The sequence below is a fragment of the Spea bombifrons genome, chromosome 5, assembly GCF_027358695.1.
Source record: "Spea bombifrons isolate aSpeBom1 chromosome 5, aSpeBom1.2.pri, whole genome shotgun sequence".
NCBI lineage: Eukaryota > Metazoa > Chordata > Amphibia > Anura > Pelobatidae > Spea > Spea bombifrons.
Window position 1 is genome coordinate 11,881,856 of NC_071091.1, and position 22,078 is coordinate 11,903,933.

General features: G+C 38.5%; 1 protein-coding gene across 2 annotated transcripts in view; it reads right to left on the reverse strand.

The window, feature by feature from the left end:
• Positions 1-20,071: 20,071 nt before the first annotated feature.
• The window catches only part of GAD2 (glutamate decarboxylase 2), a 35,804-nt gene continuing 33,797 nt past the window's right edge, over positions 20,072-22,078 (reverse strand). For both annotated transcript variants that reach the window (XM_053466931.1, XM_053466932.1), the window contains 2 exons: positions 21,465-21,554; positions 20,072-21,071 (listed from right to left, as the gene is read on the reverse strand). In XM_053466931.1, coding sequence (XP_053322906.1) covers positions 20,898-21,071; positions 21,465-21,554 — 264 coding nt within the window. In that variant the 3' untranslated portion in view covers positions 20,072-20,897. The remainder of the gene's footprint in view (positions 21,072-21,464; positions 21,555-22,078) is intronic.

A 22,078-nucleotide genomic window follows, 5' to 3' on the forward strand; every position in this document is an offset into this window, starting at 1 on the left:
CACAGCTTTAAAGAATGAACAGGCAGACCATACAAAGAGGGTGGGTGAAATACCCTATTTTTTTCCCATGTTATAGCAGTTTTAGGTTTCAATGGTATTTTATAGGAGAACTCACGCCTTTTTTTGGTGGTACATGGTAATGTGTGCTTTATTGGTAGGTACGTTTTTCATGGGTGCCCTCTGTGCCCAGTAACTTAATTCTTCACAGCTCTTCAGTACTGCCTATCCAAGGCATACTTCGGACTAAATGGGGCAGTACTGTCCTCTACTGACATCAATGGTCCCATACATGAAGTTGCGTATTTTCAAAAATAAAGCCACATTTTGTAGCCTTTTCAGCACTACGAGGCTTTGTGTATATATATATATATATATATATATATATATATATATATATATATATATATATGCAACTATGATGCAAGCTATATGGCTTGTAAAGTAATTGCTGCTGTGTTCCGATCTCTAGGAGGCTTACAGGCAATGAGGGCAAAGTTGGAGAATGTCATGGGATCATGGGTAGGTTTAGTACTCACATGAAACATTAATGTAAGAAAAATCAAATAGCTATGGGAATGTAAGATAAGAAATTAAGTATGCATTACTTACTTTTAATGAATTACGAAAAAATATTGGGCAGGCTTCTGATGGTTCCCTTATTAATATTATTATTGTAATTATTATTTATTGTTTTAAATACCACCATCATATTCTGCAGCAATGTACACAGAACATGCGTAACATAACAAGCTGACTTAGAGAAACAAGAGGTAACGAGTTTCAAAGATATATAGAGAGTTTTATGTCTAAAATATATTTTTGGGGAAATTGTAATAATAACTATACATATTGTTAATTTTCAATAAATATGCACCGCTTAGCATTACCGCCATGATTATTAGCATTTATGTGTATACTATTAGACTAAGAATTTCTGGATCACTTTTCACAAGGTAATGTTATAATATTTTTTTTAATTCAAATCTGTTATACATGAATTAAATAGGTCTATGTCCAGGGCATCACAATGTATCCTGAGCTCAGCATCAATAAAGAAATGCTGGAGAGAATTTCTTTTTCCAAAAGGACAAAGGCGGAATGACCAATATCAGCTGTAATTCACATGCTGGAGGCTTGGATCTGTGTTCCCAGACTTATCACCGCTGGCCTATAATCAATGACATCAAAGGCTGGAGTGTTTGTGTCGCAAGCAACAACAAACAGCAAAGGTCAGGATCCGCATGTACCCTAAGGACCTAAAGGACAGGACATAAAAGTAATTACAGTAAGGGGAAAATTCTATCTAACCTCAAACCTTGTGGGAAAAAATAATTAAAGGGGGTTGTAATATGTCATAAAACACACTAATCAATATTAGTAATTTTGGCTTACCTGCTAACATTTCAAATGTATATTAAGGGAATGAAAACAACGAAAGTATTGAACTCTGTATTCCATGTAAGGCAGAATTAGTTATCCACACATGTTTATTTGAAATCCCTCAATAGGTTTACATTTAAAAGCATGAGAACTAGTTTGCTAGTTGTGATCAGAACCATGTATGTAATTTTTAATAAATGCCCCAGAAACCTCCGCGGACACTAAGAGCGGTCTGTCAGTAACTAGTAACCACCAGCAATTTTACCAGTAGGTGTATCCAGCAGTTACCAGGATAAGTCTCAACGGCAATCTCAATAGCAGGTAGTAGGAGCAGTCTAGCCAGCTTTCTCAGAGAAGTCTAAAGAGCAGTTTCTATTTCAATTCAATTGGCAGTTACTAGGCTCAGACTCTTTCAGACACACCACACATTCACCCAATGTTGTCAGGGATTTTTGCCACCTTAGGCAAACACAATTTTGCCGCCCCTGGCTCCACCCCCACAAACCACTCCCCTTTTGCCACACCCACACCCACTCCTCCCCACAGTGACCACAAGCCGCGGCCGTGCTTCTAATGAATGACCGCGGCCGGCGGCTCACGGCTGCAGGCTGCGCGGCTGCCGGCGCCCCCTCCAAGTAGCCGGCCCTGGATGTTGCCACAGCATTTGTCCAGCGACTGGATATGTCCAGCTGCAGGCTATGTGAACATAAAAATGTAGCATGCAGCAGCACATATCCAGTCATTAGCCATACTAATGTCATCAGTTGGCCGCCGGCCTAAAGAGGCTAGGGCCAACCCGTCACCTCCATACCTGGGAACTCTCCGGGTTTGACCTGGTGATTGCCGGGTGAGCGCTGCTCCACCGGTGTTCCAGGTCAAGACCCGAATCCTCTGGGTCGCAGGAGCGGGGTCTTGACATTTTTCCAGCTGCTGTCAGCGGGACCACCTGCCGGCGTCAAGGGGGACCGCCCGCTGATGTCAGTGGGCAGTCCTGGCCGCGTCCCGCAAGGGAAGGCTCCGGGTAGCCGGAGCCGAGAAGTTCCCAGGTATGGTCACCTCTAGTCCGGCCTATGTGTAGTAAAACCAACACTCTGTAAGGGTTAAGCTTTAACAACCTTCTCTCTTTCCAGGTTATCAAAATATTGAGGTATGGAAGGGCATTCACAGAGGGACACATGAATTGTCTCGAGCATTGGGTCTCCAGACCGTCTCTTTAAAAAATAATATCAAGAATAATTTTTTAGGGGATCAAGACCAAAAGTTCTAAAAGTATTTGTTCTTTAATTCTAATGCTCATTTCCAAGAAGAGCCAGTATATACAGTTACAGTACTCGCCTTGACTATTTTCTTGATTTTGTTAGATGATCTAAATTGCTAGAAACATCAAACAAAATTAATTTTTGGAGGAATGCGGCATGCATGGAGTTTCAAATTTCCGTTCCATAAAATATAGCCCCTGGCATGTGAACATGTAGTACGTTCACCGACATAATCATATATAGTGGATATTTTTAATCGACGATTATGGTTTATGGAAAGTTAGCCCCAAATGAGCTATAAGGTTATTTATCATCCTTTATTCCATGGTTCCTATGTTACATCTGTTCATAATATGACGTGATCTTGTTAAAAAAAAAAAAAAAACATTTTTAATCAAATAACCAATATATCCAAATAGACAAGTTAGAAAAGACAGTGATACATTTATCAAGGATTTTGTCATATTTGGGGCTAACTTTCCATAAACTATAATCGTCGATTGTCTAAATTGAATCTCAATCCCAAGGACCCTGATGTGTTGTTGTGACAGATAACCCGATTCGTGGTAGAGAGCACACGATCCATATGCATCATCCAAGACTTTTGACTAGATCTGTTTCCTAATCCTTAGCAGACTATTTGCTTCATGTAAATCTGTTGTGCAGATGGAGCCAACTAAAACAAACATGACTCTTTTTTACTCTAAATATCTCTCGCAGGCATTTTTTTTAATGCAGCGCAAATGTAACCAAATACAAAAAAAATATATAAAAGAAAATGGAGTCGATGGATAATAAAGGATAGTTTCACTGGCTTAAGTTAAGGCTTACTGGTAGTTACCTCCGGGTTTTTATACCGTGTAATTGAACAGCAAACCTTGTGCCTTAAAAGAGGACTCCCATCAATTTATTTTCAACATATTTTATTTTATTTACTTCCATTTTTTTTTGTTTTTCAGATTGCAGTGCAGGAATAGAACAGAAAAGAACATATCGAGGGAATGCACCAAAATTAAACTTGTTTACAAAGAAAAATGGCATAAATAACACTATGTATTATCATTTTGTTAATATATAAAAATAAATGAAAGCCATCATAAATAAACATGTTACTTCCAGGATTTACACAAATTGTCTGTATTTGGTTTCCCAATATTCCAACATCTGAGTCCTGCCGTCATCCAAGACTACTATCTTTTCCATAAACTGGTGTGGCCGGCGACACTGTTGTTTACAGTAGCGTGGATACCATGTTGATTTGGCCTCTCGGATTATACCCCACATTTTGTTTACAACGAGATTTGCAATATGTAAGAATTATCATCCCGTCCACTATGTCCATGATACTGGACCTAGTAAAAAAAAAAAATATTCCCCCATGGGATCTTCCCTATCAATTCTGGACTTCCCTTGTAGGTGGGATCAGTTGGAAATGATGGCCTGACCTTGATATTTCAAATACAAAAATCAATGAGTTATGAGATCTGGTATTGGTCCTTGATTTACACTGGAAAATAATGGATATTGAGCCTAATTAACTAAGCTAGAAGCCAGGGCACCCTATTCTGTTATGTCTCAGAGTTAACAATGTCTGGGCAGCTTGTGAAACAGTATACCCCAATGAAATATGAACACACTGCATTAGTAATACAATATTATAGAAACGTATCCAGGTGCAGAGATATCAACATATGGCGATTCAGATGGATTTCACTTGAGGTTTGTACATAGGTCAGGTATGTGGATTTATATCTGCAAACCCTTCTGTTTCTGATCAAGATCAGTCATATGGCTGTACAAACATGTGAAATATTGTGAGGTTTGGTGGAATTTGTACTTCCATCCGTTTTTATAAGACTTACAAAGACAAACGAGAGAAAGAGAGAAGATGTAGACTAAAGTGATGCCACTGATGATAACACTTTATGCCTTTCCCGTCTTCTCCTACCGGGGGTTTCGTACTTCGCATTCTATGTTTTCAACTTTAAAATACCCTACCACCTATATCTTATTCTTAGATCCTCCAACTACCAACATCTCTCAGTCTAAACACTGGGTACATTTATGATATTTTCTAACCAACAGCTTTCTAACCTTTCTTGCCAACAGCTAGAAGCATTCTAGGTGTGCTGTTTCCTTAGACTCTAGATGCTGATCTTATTCTTTGTGTTGAAATAAAGAAGCTTGGCTATTCGAAGGCAATCATGGAGAAACAGACATGCGCAGGATATGTCGTTTATGGTGTTATTCTTGTCCATGTCGATAAGGCTTGTATTCTTGAGTGGATACTTTATGTTTAAGGAGATTATTCCCAGGCAGGGTGAAAACGTAAGATCTAAGCATTTGCAACATTTTCTCTGCCTAAAACAGACATTGTTATTCCCCCCATCATGTACAACAGATGAACGATAAACATTTACTTCAATGCATTTGGTAAGAAAGAAACAAGATACTGCACAGGGCTGACTATAACAACTAGGAGAGAGTCAGTATCACAGTATAACAGTGATATAGCTGGCATATATGTGATTGTTATTTAGCTATCAAAATGAACTGGCTCATAGTAACTATTCCTAAACGATCCAGTTAACGTGGCGGACTGCATGAGAGTCGGGTTAATGTTTGAACTAGATTTATCAGTTAAAGGAAGTAAAATATTGGTCGCAGGTAAAGCTTTAGTAAGAATGACCTCAGTTAAGATGTAACATGCCAAAGTCATTGACATAATAGTCACACAAATGAAGAGGTGGTAAAAATCAGTATGATCAGCAGAATCATTAAGGAGGATTAGTTATTCAGATACACAAACGTTGTCTGGTAATAAAGAATGTATGGCCAGAATGACCTCGTAAACTAGAGCACAGTCCTAGTGTAGCTGTATAAAGGCACTTGGTTCTAAGGTTCTCATCAGATCTGGGTTCCCTGAATCCCTACCATCTGATGGTCAAAATGAATGGAACAGAGATATTACAGATCTCATTATCATATTTTACAGATCCCTTTGTCCTAGTCTGCAACATCATTCAATATTACATTATTATTAGTAAGTAATAGCTCCTGAACATACTACCTCTTGTGACGTTCCTTCTATTGAACGTATTTAATAATATGAGTAGAAAATACCACTAGAGTTAGGAATCGTTGAATACAATCAAGCACCAGGCCATTCACACTACCCCACCAAGTCAAATCTCTAGAATCCCTTTCCACAGTATCATTCACCAAACACGGATTCATACGTTGCTATTTTATTGCCCAGTAGAGTAACATGCCAGATTTGGTTAAAATAAGCCATAAAAGCTCTAAATAAACCCATTCTCCACCCTTCACTCTGCACAGAGTCTCTAACAGAATGTAGAGCACTCCTATGTAACATCAATACATAGTATGTATCATATAAGCTGTATCATATCATTTATTTTTCCTCCTACAATGCCGGCAATATATATACTATCCACAACGTGTTCCATCAGGCTGGTGGAATTTTCCATCAACAAACACAAAGGAAGATTAACCATTTTAACAATAACACTTTGCATACAGCCATCTGCAATCTGTTAACACTAGAGAACATACTTGGGGCTCCTGAACTCAGAACGCGAAACAGATGAGCAAATTCGATAACTGCAGGTATATTATTGTTAAAGCACCAAGGGGCACTACATTCCTGCATGTCAATGGTCTATCCGCACACCGGCAGAAGAAAAACAGTGTATTCTTGTTACATATTTTTGCCGTTATGTCATTTGTTAAATTAGCCCCGACCAATTACCAGGTGTTGCACTGCTGCTCTAGGTTTAATCAAATTGATATCCGTGTTTTTTTCTTTTTAAATATTTGCAATAAAAGTAGATGTGTTGCTGTGGGGTACATCTTGCGGTTAAATATGTGTGACTGAAAATCTGGAAAAGTGAGCAAATCTTGAAGAGATATGTGGTTTAAAATTATAATTATACATTATGATCACTAAACGTTTACAGAATTTACAAAACTTCAAATAAATGGGAATATTAAGAGAGAGATACATAGTGGGAAGAAATGATCATAGAGGAACTAGAGGTGGGCAAACTGGCCAGCGGTGTGGCAAAAAAAGAGCCAGACTTTTGGCTCAGCTCATCAGGGCCGGCCCAAGACATAATGCCGCCTGGGGCGAAGTTTAAAATGCCGCCACCAGGGGTCATTACCTACCCTTCTTCTCCCTCCCTATTATCTACCCTATCCCCCCTTTGTATGTCACTTACCTTGCAGCAGTCCTGCGGTGAGTCTCCCTGCTCTGCCGTGGTGCGTGCTGCTTTACTGCTGAGCGCCGGAAATGACGTCATCTTCCGGCGCTCAGCATTACAAGCCGGCAACAAGACCGAGCTAGAGGGCTCGCAGAGGAGACAGAGGAACGCCGAGCGGGTACTGACAACTTGGTAAGCGAAAACCACTCGGCGCCCCTCTCTCTCTTCCGCTTCAAAAAAAAAGGCCTCTTCAAAAGTGCCACCTGGAGCAATTGCCCCACTCTGCTCCATGGTAGGGCCGGCCCTGCAATTCGTTGAGCCAAGCTGGACTCACTAGCACCATAAGGAAAGTACTTACACATTACACTCACACATCATAACAAACACTTATGAGGACCAAAACACTCAAGTGAAGTGGAAATGTTATTCGGCTTAAGTAGACCTTACATTCCAACACACTCAACAAGCCAGCCTGGGATTGAACAGGGTTTAGGACCATCATTTGTTTCAGCCCAGTACACACATAAAGTGGATTTCTAATACTAATAATAATATTAATCTGCATTTTATCAATCTGTAAAGAACATTACATGGGTATTAAGGCCCAGCAAAGCTGCTTTTCAAACCAAATACACATCTCCCATGAAAGGTTTGTACTTGGTTAATCCCATAGAGGCCAAATTGAAAGTCTCAAATTGGGTGCACACTTGAATCCCCCCCCCAGTAATGGCATCATCGACACAGGGCTGCAGGGGAACTTTATTTTGATGTCGAAGAAATTACTAATATTAATAAAATGTTTGTTATTTTCTGTGATTTAATTCTGCTTTTTTTGTCTGATTCTGTTTAGGGTGTGATGTAATTCTATAATGATTTCATTTTGTGTCTATTTGATGGGACAGTACTTTAAACCCCACACAATGTGACCAAGAACTCCGACTTTGACATGTTTTTTTTATTTGTGGTGAGATTCCAAAGTGGATTATATGACTTTTCCCTCCAAATCTTTGGGGCCAGTGTTCTCATGTGTATGCTCCATGATTATGGATGAGCATTTTTTACTGTATTAATTTCTTCTTTTTTATTCTTGTTATGGATGCTCATGTGGTTTGTTCTTTCAGTTGCATATTATTTTTGACGAGGGATTCTGTATTGGACCTTTTCATTTTCACTTGAGCTACATTCGTCTTTTTGTGCTACTTCTTAGTATAAAGGGGCAATCACAATGAGCTTCAACTGAAGGGAAGCCTGTATGAAGTGACTTCAAAAACTCACCCCATAAAAGCAGAAGTTCATTGGGCTTTGCCCATTGTTGTGTATAGTGAAGTTGAGGAGATTAAAAGGTGAATTGGGGTTAAGGGCAAGAATCTATGTATGCCATACAATATCCCTTCACACTAAGCTCATCAAACCATGTCATTTTGGATATTGTTTTGTGCACAGGGGCATGCTAGGACAGGTGTCCTATAAAATGTCTTTGCATGCTATAGGATTAGCATTATCCTTCACTGGAACTAAGGGGGCCGATCCCGAACCCTGAAAACAGTTGCAGACCATTATTAAACATTACAGTAGGCACTATGCATTCATGTAGGTAGAGTTTTCCTGGCATCCGTCAAACCCAGATTTGTACATCCAACTTCCAGAAAGTGAAGTGTGATTCTGTAAGGATAGGTGATGAGGAGCCTGGTATGCAGGATACTCCAAGTTCAGGTAGAGAAGGCAGGGTCAGACTCGCTAAACGCAGCGATGTCTAGAAACGTAGCCACAGGTAGGGTCACGGGAAATAGGGAAGTCCGGTAAACGATTGCCAAGATCAGGATCCAATAATCAATAGCCAAGGGTCTGTAACAGGAATCAATCTTAAATGCAGAGAAGAGCTCTTAACAGGCACAATAGCTGAGCACTGAGTGATACTCAGTGCGATTTTTAAAACTGCCGCCAGAGGAAGCCCCGCCCCCGTGCGTGACATCATTGGCTCGCATTCCCCGCCGTCTCCACTCAGGGATGGTGTTTAACGGGTACTCCAGTGAGTGACCCCGACAGATAAATCACTAAAGAGGACACACTTCTATTGATCCAGTCCAGTGACAGCATGCTGTGGACCCCGACAGATTCATCACTACAGAGGACACATTTCCATTTATCCAGTCCAATGGCGGCATGCTTTACATCTCCCCAGCCAAAGCTTGGCATTGTGTAAAGCAATATGGCTTCCTTCTTATGCCGGCAAAGCCTTTTTTTAAGCAAAACACTGAAAAACAGTATAGCATAAGGTGTTGGAAGATTGGAAAATTGTCATGCTTGATGAACCAACTGGTTCCCATCTGTCATCATAATGTACATTTCAAAGAGCCAAAAGAAAAAGATTTCAATATTTATCATGTATAGACCATTATTTGGCAATATATTGTATGTGTTTACATTGGCATTTAGCTGAGAGCCGCATTTCACATATACAATTAATTAAAATGAACAGGAATGTTTTGAACGTTCATTCTAAAATCATTAACGCTTCAACGGCACAGTATGTTCATGAGGAAAGTTCCGGTTGTTTTTCCTTGTTGCCTGTCTCAAGTGTTTGAAGTTAGTGTATCATTTTCCTAAATTTCAATTTATGGAAAAAAAATCATGGCCTGAAACATCAAAGGCCTTGGAACGATTTGATTTACAGTAAAATACTCCATTTGCCTTCTCCTTTAAGTTTTTATAAGCTCCTCAGGGTCAAGGTTGATTGACTTTTTGCTTCCCTTTTTTGTATTTGAAATTCCATTTCATAATCTAAAACAGTAAACGATAGTGTTAAAGAATTTATAAACTTACATTTTTTTAAAGCCAAACTTTATGGGAATTTTTGTTTTGTGTTCTAGGATCCTAATCATATAAGTCACAGTAGGGATCAATCTATCTTTTTGGGGAGGTGTGTTAGGAGAGTGCGAATATGCACCTCCAGTGCCCGTGGGCACCCACAGAGATTGCTTTAATGCCCCTTTCAGTCTAATTCTTAACCCCTTAAGGACAATGGGCGGTCCCTACACCCATTGAAAACAATGCATTTTGAGCCCGTACATGTACGGGCTTTGCCATTAAGGGGTTAAAAAATCTGTCTTCTGCATTCTGATACGTTCTCATCTCAGTAGACAGTAAAGTGTCTGCCTAGGGCCTTTGTTGGTTTATGTGGCTCCTTTGCAGGATGTGGGTGGGATAAGAGACACATTTCCTTGAAGGTACGTCCTGCAAGGTAGAATTTTAATTTTTTTAAAGTTGAGTATTTCCTAGTTTATGTATAATTATGCTGTTAATGGCTTTTATTATAGATGGCGTGCCCTTAATATTATGTTAAGGAATGTAAAGCTGCCATGGTTGTCCTACCATTTCTTTATGGTTAGTTATAGCTCTGTGTGCAAAAAGAACAGAAAAAAGGCAAGAAAAAAAGCAAAATTAAGCTTCAATATTGGTTTGATGATTAAAACATATTTGTGCTCAATTGACATTAGAGGTAGATCCTAGACCACCATGAGCTGAGCCAGGACTAAGGTCAACGTAGACCTGAAATATGACATAAACGCTATAACGTAAATGACCATAGAGACTTGGTTAAGAAACCTTTTTTCCACTTGTTTTTAGAATATTGACAGTTTCGCCCACTCCTACTTAGACTAAGCCACCTCACCCAGCTATAATTGGCTTGGATCTCCCACTCAATATAGTGCTGAAGGAAATCAGGAGTGGCTATTAAGACAGTCCTATACAGGGATACCAGAAATCCATTTGCTTAAAAAAAAGCACAGTTTTGTTATTGACAAGTCTCTGAAACACAAAAAGAAAAACCGTCCAAGTAAAATGTGGGCAAACACGAAACATGCCCCATGGCATCAATTTAAACACATTTATGGGGAATTGTAGAAAAAACATTGAAACTTGAGAAGCTTTTCCTTTTGGCAGATGATGAAAAGAGTTTTAGAGTTGGCAAAGAAGAATAGTTTCTTCAATTTGATAATAGGCTTTTTGATGTATTATGCGGAAGATGATTAGCGTGATTCAGAACTAGATGGATTTGTATCATATGGGTACGCAAGCTTGTGTATTTGGTAACAAAAACAGAAAAAAGGCCTGCAAATTGGTTCTACAGAGGAATTAATGAAAGAAGATTTAACGGATTTCTTCCATTGTGTTTTGCTGCGTGATTCTCTTGAGGAATTACATGCAACCCTAGTATACGCCGCCAACTAATTTACAAGATAATGAAACTGATGGCGTTATGATTAAAGACTCAAAAAGCATTTCCTAATCCAGATGTTTAAATTGTGCTTAAAATGCAGCATGTGAAACGTTAGATATCTCTCTATATTAGAAAGCTGACCTTTTGTAATTAGGGTAAAATCTCATTGTGTGCTCCAATGGAAAGTGCTACTTTTTGTGGCTCGAACAGAGAGAAAGATGTTGTCAAACATTATGAAAACTCAGAGGTCTCTTCTTCAGATACAAAATTTAATAAAAGTAAGATACCTCTGGGGTCCCTAAAGCTTACAGTGACACTAGAATATTTTTCTATGTTTGTCTAATAAAAGGTAACACCTTCAACTCTCAAGACTCTACCCTTTGTTGGACCACCACAGCCATTGATGTATACTGGCTTAGGCCAAAAAGGCCTAGGGCGCAGGTCCAGAGGGGGTAGCAGGCTCCCTAGTGTCGCACTGCGTGATGGACTGGTTACAAGGGAGATCTTTGATCTCTGGCACGAAACTTTTGGAATACAATAAGAGGTGGCAACCACAATTACTTTGGATCCATTCAAATGGGGCTAATTTGGGTAGGCATTCATTATTTTTTTCTTTACCCTTTCAGGAAATGTTGTCGTAAGAGCCCCCTTTTCATGGAACCAGAACAAATATGATTTATTGACATACTTTTGGAAAGGGATATTAAAGGGACACTCCAGCCATCAAATCCACTTCAATACAAATACGGCAGAATCATTCCATGTGCATCAACGCCTTTTCCCAACCAGAGCTATGTATGAGATGGGCTTGGCAGAAAGAGCAATGTATCTATCAAGACCCCAAGAGCCATGAAGAAAGCACTCCCAGGACTTTGAATGGCCGACCACGGAGGAGGCATTGCGCTGCAGCTCTGTCTGGAACTTGGTGGCATTGGGTTTAGACTCCTTTGGTTGGATGTGGAAACTCTTCAAAGTTTTGGATGATTGCCCAGAAATGTCATCAAATGCGCAACCAAAGGACCAAATCAGCAAGGAATCAGTTAAACTCCTAAAACACAACTCCTTTAATCAGACCTCAAATCAAGAAATAACCTTAATGATACTTGGATTTCATTAAATATGTTGTTTTTCGTCATTCAACCTAAAACATTAGTAAAGAAAATGTATCTCGTTGACATGCAACCGACCAGAGCAGCGCCATATACCTGGTCCAATAGAACATCTGAAGTTATGTTTATTTTTAAAGTAAACATAAGTATCCACAGCGGGGCAGGCGGTGTATAAATATTTTTCATAAAAGTTGTGCATACGCAACGCAATTACGGTCTACACAAATATTTGTCGTGATTACTTCCTGAAAAAGACAGCTTTGCAACAGCTGCACCAATACGAAAAAGTAAAATAAAGTTAACACCACAATGCAAGGTGCTGTACACCAATACAGGGCGACTCGTAAGAAACATTTGTGTTGGAACAACCATAGACTTTCGCTAGTCAGGGGAGTTGATGATGTCATCTCGTACATATTTGCTCAATAGTCATGATCTAGCAAATAGATCTAGAAGAAGCAGTCAACATGAACAATGTTTATAAGGCAGACCATAGGAAAGCTACAAGCTGTATTTATTTTTCCCAGTAATATTTATACCTTGCGTAGAGCCAGAACACAATATCACACTGGACTCATTCAGTTCCGTGCTACGTGGTGAGCTGTGTAATTTACTCTCATAACCAGAAAATCAGCGACTAAACACAGACACATTGGGATTATGTATAATGTGATTTTGGGTACAGCCAGGAAAGGGCTGGTGGCATTCAGTCTTCTGGGATATTCCAACCAGGTGTTCCAGTAATAAAGCCGCTAAGAGCGCGTGCCTACTTATATCTATAACGCATTAACAGCAAGGGAATGTATAGAAACACACGTGCAGGAAGCATAGAACGGATTCAGTAAAGTAGTAAATTCTTCTTAAGGCTTTTGTTACTCTGTTGGTTGTATGTAGTTAAGCGTACTATAATACTTAAGACAATGCCCCAAAATCTTTACATCAGAGCAGCACACAAGGCAATTACCGCCCTTTGCTAGCCCACCCTGGGTACAGCTGTTAGGGGCCCATCTGCTACACTGGGTCTGGGGTCCCACACCGGTGTATCCCCTCGCGTTCCTACCTTGATAACTGATGCATTGATTTCAAGGTAAAAACTTGTAATGTGGAGCTGGTGGTGGTTTACTGTACTTCTTTATCATGGTGGCCACTGTAGGAAGAGGGGGTGGTCATGCTGTTTACCTTGGTAGATTGATAAATTGGGGCATGATGGGATAATGGCCTTCACCCTAAGCTGATATTGGCATATCTGGAAACTTCCCAGGATAGGATACCCAGACAGTCCTCACTTCCAGTGGAGTGGCTTCGTAAAGGGGTGAGCTAGCCACATATAGGGATGAGGCTAGCCCCAGACAGCCTTTAAAGAGTGAGGTGTGAGAGAGGACATGGTGAGGAGTAGGCAGGGAGGATGGTCAAATGCCACGCTTCTGACTTGGAGATCCATGGAAGCAGATGTTCACCCAGAGACTCTGGTCAAACCACGATATTGGCTCCAAAATGGGAGCCTTATCTCACCATAGTAAAAATATACATTGTACAACACTCCATTCTTCCCCTGGTCACATCTCTCTTGTATTCTTAATTTTGCTTGTTTGATACATATATATATTTAGACTACCTTAAAAAGTAATCATTCTGCTACATTTCCTATCTTATGCCGTATCTCACTTTCCAATACACATATAATGTATACAAATGTAAATTTATTATAAAAAGATATTTGTTGAGTTTTATTCTACAGACACAAATCCTGGAACCTATAACATATCTGTTTGTATTTTTTCATGTCTTTTTTTTATAATATTTGACGGACTGAGTAGTCAGCAGAAAGAAAGAAGCCAGTACACTCCTTCTCACTCTGGAACAAATTAGACCAAAATATCCTGGTTCTGTTGAAAGTTCTGTGTGTTTCATTCTTCAAGTAATTGTTGTTAATTTAGTTGTAGTTTAATTTACACACCAAATTTTTACCGTTTAAAGGAAGGACCACATCCAATGTTTGCTCCAAATAGTCGCTTGAATTTATACGCACAGCCGTTCCACTGTGGCAGAATTCCACCACTATTTACAGAATACAGGCTGTCTTCATACTTCCATTAGGATAAATTCCAGGAAAAGGCACTCTAATTTGACTTGATACATGTAAACGTCTGTTATTTTTTCCCTATACAAACAACTGAGATGAGATTACGTTCCTAACCGTAGAAATGACCGCACATATACCCTATCTATGTTGCTGCAACTATTAGCAATCAGCAATTAGCAGCAACATTGGCATGGTAGTTCGCTATGGAGATATTGTTTAAATTGAAAGAAACAAACAAAAAAAAAAGAATTCCCAGTATGAAGAAGGCAATATTATGGTCCGAGTCTGCATGATGTCACTTGAGATCAGTGCTAAAATGGAGTCACATTTTATGAATTGGATCAATATGGTGAGTTAAGGAATGCCTATATTGTCAGAGGTGGATTAAGAAAGGCTGTGTCTTTAAATAAAATAATTTCTTATTGTCATAGAAATATTTTTTTTAAATGTCTAAAATGATGGAGTCATGCGAATCCTTTGTCGTCATTTCACAGTCTGAATTTCTCGTTGACCTACTCGTCGCCAGAGACTCTCGAACGGGTTCCTGTAATTATATATTCTCATCAGTTATGGAAATTGGAGCCTTGTATATGAAGGGATTAGCTGTCCAACAGAAAGAAATAGATGACAAGATTTTTATGATGGATGCTTAAAATTGATATTTTTTCCTGCTTACTGAAGCCATGAAAGTATCTACATTATTCATGAAATAGTTTAACCGTTCTGGCATTTAACGCAAGTGATTGCATATCATTATTGTTGATGATTGCTTTATTCATGTTCCGTATTTCTGCTGCATGAGAGCTGATAATCTTATTAACTAATCTTCCCCCCATGTCAATAGAATATAAGAATGTCATAGATGTGTGGTAGGGTGAGCAGTGTTGAGTATATTACGTGATAACCATACCTGGGAACTTCTGGACTCTGGGTACCCGGAGCCTTCCCTTGCGGGACGCGGCCAGGACTGCACACTGACGTCAGCAGGCGGTCCCGCTGATGTCGGTGGGAGGTCCCGCTGATGTCGGGGGCATTTCCGTTGACGTCTGTGGGAGTTCCCGCTGATGTCGGGGGAGTTCCTGCTGACGTTGGGGGCGTTCCTGCTGACGGCAGCAGAAAACACCCCCATTTAAAGAACCGGAGAAGCAGTGCTTCACCCGGCAATCTCCGGCCAAACCTGGAGAGTTCCCAGGTATGGTGATAAACCTGTGTCAGCTTTTGCTGTTTCATCATTTATACCATATTTTCCCTTTCTGATTTAGTATACCAACCCAAACAAAGTATATATTTTTTATTACAACAATTATGTCTACCTCTTCCTGGATTTATTGTTATTACTATTATTATAATTATTATTGTCTACTTCAATGTGCTGAAAGGGTTCCCTGACAATGGGCAGGGGTTGGAGAGGGTGTCCAGCCTTATCTCCCTGTTTGCCTACCCATTGGCACGTAGCAGTGCTGGAAACTAGTGCTTCCTCATAGACCATCCAATCCACCACCTGGGACACTGACAGAGTCAAGATACCATGTTCATTTACATAAAATTAGTATATACGTTTTTTTACCCATTATCCATTGTAACTGCAAATTCAAATAAAATAGTGCCGCAAAATACATTTGCTTCCTTGTCCTGACGGCATATTTGGAAGTCGATTGCCCTATTGGGTGATCAGGATCTCAGGCGTCAATGGACTAGTTATAGAGCAGATCACTGATCTCCATAATCAGCCCATTAACACAGCCTCCATATACTTATTCTGCTTGTTGCTGTAGTCTCCAAAACATAGAGTGCCAGGATATGATGTCATATCTCGGCGTTCAGAAGAAGTGAGAATGGAGCATCTCAGTTCCTCGTCTGTGCTCGGATTATCCAGCCAGAAACTCCTTTTTTAGCTGCATGATGGTGTCAGTGAGAGTGGAAGCTATGTGGCTCTCTAAAAAAGTCAATTCAAGGCTCAGAGTTAGTGTGTCAGAGTCCACCAGCCAGCAGATAGCAGCCACATCAGCATCATCATCAGAGATATTTTGCACAGGCATATGTGTTAACAATGGGGCACAATGGATGCACATTGTTGTAGGCATTAGTAGGCATATGCAGGGATATGGTTCATGGAGGACATTTTCACAGTTGCAGGCCTCAGCAAAATCATTTTTTGCCATTTAAAACAATATTTTATAGTCCCTGTGAGTTAAATCATTGTATATCCTTTTGGCTCAAAACAGTAGTAGTAATGGATAGACTGTCATATACATATACGCTGCCCATACAAATGCTTGCCCATGCACACACACACACACACACACACGCCTTCGCATACACACATACTTACACACATTCACACTTTGCACACAAACATCCTGGCTTACACTTGCCCTTGCATCCACACACTTACCTGCCTTTAGACATACTAAACATACAAACACTTTCGAAACATATACTCTCTCCTTTTCTAATTATCTCCCCATGACTCCCTGTTGTCATAATTTCTCCGCCGGCACCATTGTGCGAGGGAGCAGTGAAAGAGAGGCCTGTAGGAACATGCCTTGTAATCCATGATCCATGAGTGGCAGGCACCACACATTGCGAAGGCAGACCCCAGTGTCCATGTATGGGCACCTTGGTGACCCCCTAAATCTGATTATGTTTCCATACACTTGCATTTTGCTTTTATGTGTCTATGTATACCAGTGCAGCAACATAAGCAAAGATGTTGTATTGACATTTACATTCTTTTTCTTAATACTGACAGCTAATTTTCTTGTCTGACAGATACTTTATTGTGTGTGTATGTATTATACGCACAAAAAATTATTATTATTATTATTATTATTATATTAGGTTACTTTTTCATATTTATTAGTAATATTCAAGTGCAACAATTTTTACTTTGTCCCATGCATGTTCATTTTTTTTGGCTTATCGCCGCCTAGTGGCCACAGTATAATATAATAACACTAAAGATATCTGTTTTTTGTTATTTTGTGTACAGCATTTGTCTTCTAAGTACTTACACAATATGCTTTTTTTCTAATTTGGGTAGAAAAAAACAAGAACGATTGAAATTATTTAATGTTATCAACACCAGTAGCGTGATGTGTCTGCCCATTGCAAAGCAGAGCAGAATATATGGACAGTTATAAACAAATTGAAAACCATTCCTTTGCATTGCTTTAGGTACTAAGTTAAAGCTGTCATTGAGATATACTCCTATTGTGAGACATGGCCTTCTTTCTGGAAAGCCTCTTTAACCTCTTCGAAATCAATGACGTACCAGGTACATCATGAAAAGATGTCCCTAGAGGACTGATGATGTACCTGGCATGTCATCATTAAAAGCAGCGATACAGAGTGGTCAGTTTAAAGCAGGTCCCCAGATTGGATCATACTGCCTGTGTGAAAAAATAGAATGGCTCAGTTTTTATTACCCAACCAGATACACTGACTAGTGAAAGTCTATGTAAGCATCAGAATTGTCATAAGTAATCAGTTCAGTGTGGTGTTAGAGCAGGCACAGTTATCCAAAATATCACATCTACAGATGTCAACCTACATCACTATATGACGCACTGTATTTTATGCACATTTTCCATGGACTTCCCCTTCCACAGGACTTCCCAGATTAAAATAGGTGAATGTAAATATTTCCCTGTTACAAAATAACAGTTAAAATGTTTCACATTTTTACTTTATTAACTTTCAAACAGACAACATTGATAAAATACAATACTATTATAATAAAACACGGGTATATATTTGGTACAAAGAAGTATTTTTCCTTCTCAGACAGAAGGGACAGAATCTTCAATAAACATCTAGATCTCAATTAACAAAGACCCGTAAATACACTTTTAGACATTGAAAAAAATATTTTGTCATTTTTTTAGACTGGTTTCACAATCACCACCTGAACAATGCTTCCATATAATGTGCTGTTCACCTTGTGTAGGTTAACTATGTATTTGGTCTAAGTAATAGAATAATAATATTCAGATCCATGTACCACTGCTTCAAAAAGAAAAAATAATAATAGCGAACTCTAATCCTATAGATTTATTTTGCTGCAGAGAGCAGAATCTTAAAAGAAGGGCATAGGACTACGACCCATTTTAAGAAATTGAGATAAAACTGTAAATAAAAAGAAATTGTGAAAGTACCAATACTAACAACTGGAAATGCAGTACCAAATATAACACCTTTTTAAAATTAAAACCGTACTTTAATAAATATATTTATTTCTCTTTTTTCAATTTTCTTCTTCCCCAACCCTTAAAAATATGGAAAGTCAACCTGGTTTTTCCCCCCCAAAAAAACGGACCCTACCAAAATCATGATAACCAAATTCTTGATGTCAATTCTTGATTCTCATGTCACTTTTTAATTATAACATTCCAACATTTTTACCCCAAAATATCCATGCCCTACTTATAAGAAATATCACTCTGAATTCTGAAAAAAGCAGTTTTTTCACAATAACACCCATGAATAATACAATTGCACTAAAAAAATCATATCAATAATATATTGTACAAGCTCATACAGCAACACATGTTGAACTGCAACACTGTTTACACAACCTCAATCTGAGGTGACAAGACAGCAATATTAAATATAATAAAATGCAACACATACAAAGACACTTGATTTTTTTCCCTTAATTCACAATAGTGTGACTTGATATCAGCACTATGTATGCTATCAAAATAAAACAAATAATGGCGTACCTTAACATCGCACTCATTTCGATTCTTTCCACTGAAATATTGCTTGCTAACTTAAAGGTGATGTTAAAACATTTCCGAGACAAAATGAACATATTTACTTGTGAGGCGTCAGAGCATGCAGTCACTCTAAATCTGTGATGATGGTGACATTCTACATTATTGTTAATTCAAATTATGTTGCGTAATTAGCACACCAATAATAGAGAGCTAAAAGGAAAATATATGTGTGAAAAATATAATAAATAATAAAAAAAATTGTTCCTGATTCCAAAGAAAATATCCAGTCCGTGCAATGCTGTAAATCAATCTTCCAGCTAATTTTCATTAATAGAATGAATTTAAAAGGTCCCATAAAAATGTTCTAATGTTTTGAGATAATATTAGGCTCAGCGCCGCCTCCATAGTGTAAATGGACCAGCGGGAAGAGATCATCCTTGTAATCACCCCATTAAGCAGTGCCACATGGGGGGCCGGATAGCCCAGGATGGCAATCTGCCCCCTGCTTTTGTGTCAGTCTAGTTGGCCCGGGACATGTCGCTGAAATGCAAATGAAATATGCCTGATTGCTATAAGATTTCTCGTTTTGTTGTTCATCGATTTCCTTTTACCGCCAGGTACAAACGTATACCTTGAACGTATGTGAATAATAATTCTAATGTGTGACTGATGTGTGAATAGATATATCCCTATGGGTTTCAGTGATATTTACTGGGGTCTGAGGATTTGAGGAACACAGAATAGAAGATAATAGAAGATTCAAGTTGAACTTTCACAGATTGTGCCTCTCTCTACAACTCACATTTAAGTAAAACGACCCATAATAGGCAGTATTAGTTAATAAGGACAGTATGTACAAAATATGTGCAAACAATAATACGAGAGAGAAAAAGTATGTTATATTTGTTAATTCAAAAAGTTTTTTGTGCATAAAGAATTTCCAGAAATGAATGAAAATAAAATATTTTCTTATCATAATAAAATTGGCTCTTTTCATACATTGTATATTTTTACTACCACTGAATATTACTAAAAACCAAGGTTCTGAAGTTATTGGTGGGCAGTGATCAATAATTTTACCTTTTGCTACTTCGGACCCAAGGTTCTTATTATTCAGTATGTTTTAAGACATCGGGTTCATGTCAAAGCGGGGACCAGTTAACATGAAATAAACACCGATGTAACAAAACCCAAGCATACTGATTGCGCATTTTACGGGTTATGGGGTAAGCATCAAGAAAACCCCTTTTTTTATGTTGGGGGACCCAAAATATACAGTGTTTTATTTTAAGACTATGTAGGATTGCGCATGTTAGGATATAATTCAAGTATCCCTCTAAGGTTACAAACCTCTTGGTTATCAGTGATACCATTAGAAATACCTATAACACATACAAAATAAAATCTGTTTTACAAAATAGGATATTTGTAATATCTATATATATCTATATATATTTTCTTTCGTAAAATCATAGGTCTTTAAGTGTATCAAATTTAAATTAGAATTTCCCATTTTGAACGGTCTAACAGGCAATGTATTTGACTTTAAAGAATGCCTCATCTCCTTTAAAGTTGCCCCATGGAACGTACTTTGAAGCATAGTGTTTTAGAACATTTGGCACATTCGTGTTATGTAGCATTCATGTTGCTTTATACTTGAGATACGTTACATATAAGTTTTAATTTCCTAGACGTTTAAATAACATATTGCACATAGGACCAAGAACATAAAAATCTAAGTGTGAGACTGTAAAGCAGCAATGTTTCTAAAACAAAAAAAGCTATTGTCAAGTTTAACGGCACAATATATATACAACTACTTTGGAACTACAAATACATTCACACATTTGGAACAACTCTGTCGTATACCTAAAGACTTGGAACGGCCTTAGGGGTCCCTTTATAAGTCTTGTCCAAGACGTTCAATTTCTTCGATTAGAAAATCAATATCCTGATGGGACGCGGCTGGATTTGAGATCACCATGCGAAAGAAGTTAACTTTGTCACTATGTGGCTGGTAGCTGACCATGGTGGTTCCATATTCCATCATTCTAGCTTTGATCACAGGAGCAACCTACAAAAATACACCTTTGTCGTTAGTGATTGACTGATATACAAACAGTCTCTCTATTTTACTTTCTCTAATATATTATCGCAAATTGTCATTTGACTGACAAGTGGTAGATTCTGATCTTTCATGGTTACATAGACATAACTGCTCATAAGGGTCAGTTTGCTTACCTATTGTATGCTTTCTAGTGTCTAGTGACAAAATAAAGTCAGAAAATCCATATGCTATGTGTCGTAAAGCTTAATATATGCTTGTGTGACAGCGTAACAGGTAACTCCATCTCACCTATAAAGTGTTCAGAACATAAACTCCAACAGGAGGGAAATAAAGTGTTTTTATTCCCGTTATAAGACTCTACACATATCCTAGGTAGGTTGATGGGGTTTTTTATTTTACCTTTGATAGTCGACTCATTCTTTCTTCATTGTTTTCCATATTTCTTAGGCTTGGTGGTACGTACCAGAAGCAAACATTTGTATGCTGGGGCTATTGGAATGAATAAATGATCTCATTATTTTTCCCGAATGCTTGCTCCACTTGGTAATAATTAGACTATAATATACACGTGGCTATGACATAAAGTTTTTACAGAAAATGCATATTCTTACACTGTGCGAATGACACGTAATCATTATTTATACTTGAATGTTGCTACTCAAAAACATACAGTCTAAATAATTTACAAATGGGTTCTTAATAATGTTTTATTATACTGAGGAAGGGTTGAAATTTACATAAATTCTACTCAAAATAGAGCATTTATGCAGGACTGTTAAAAAAGGAAAAAGTATGGAATCTTTTTTCATTTTTAAAAAATTGTATTTAAAGTTAAGCCGCTCTAATTCACAGGATAGGCATGGGAGGTGGGAGGTGTTATAATCTCATATAGTTTTAAACCCCTCCACCCCATTAGCTGATGATGTGCTAGAGGGGGGATATAAAGGGACATATACCCCCAAGTGTTATTTAATAACCCTTTACCCGACTGCACATATGGTGGGGGAAGAAGG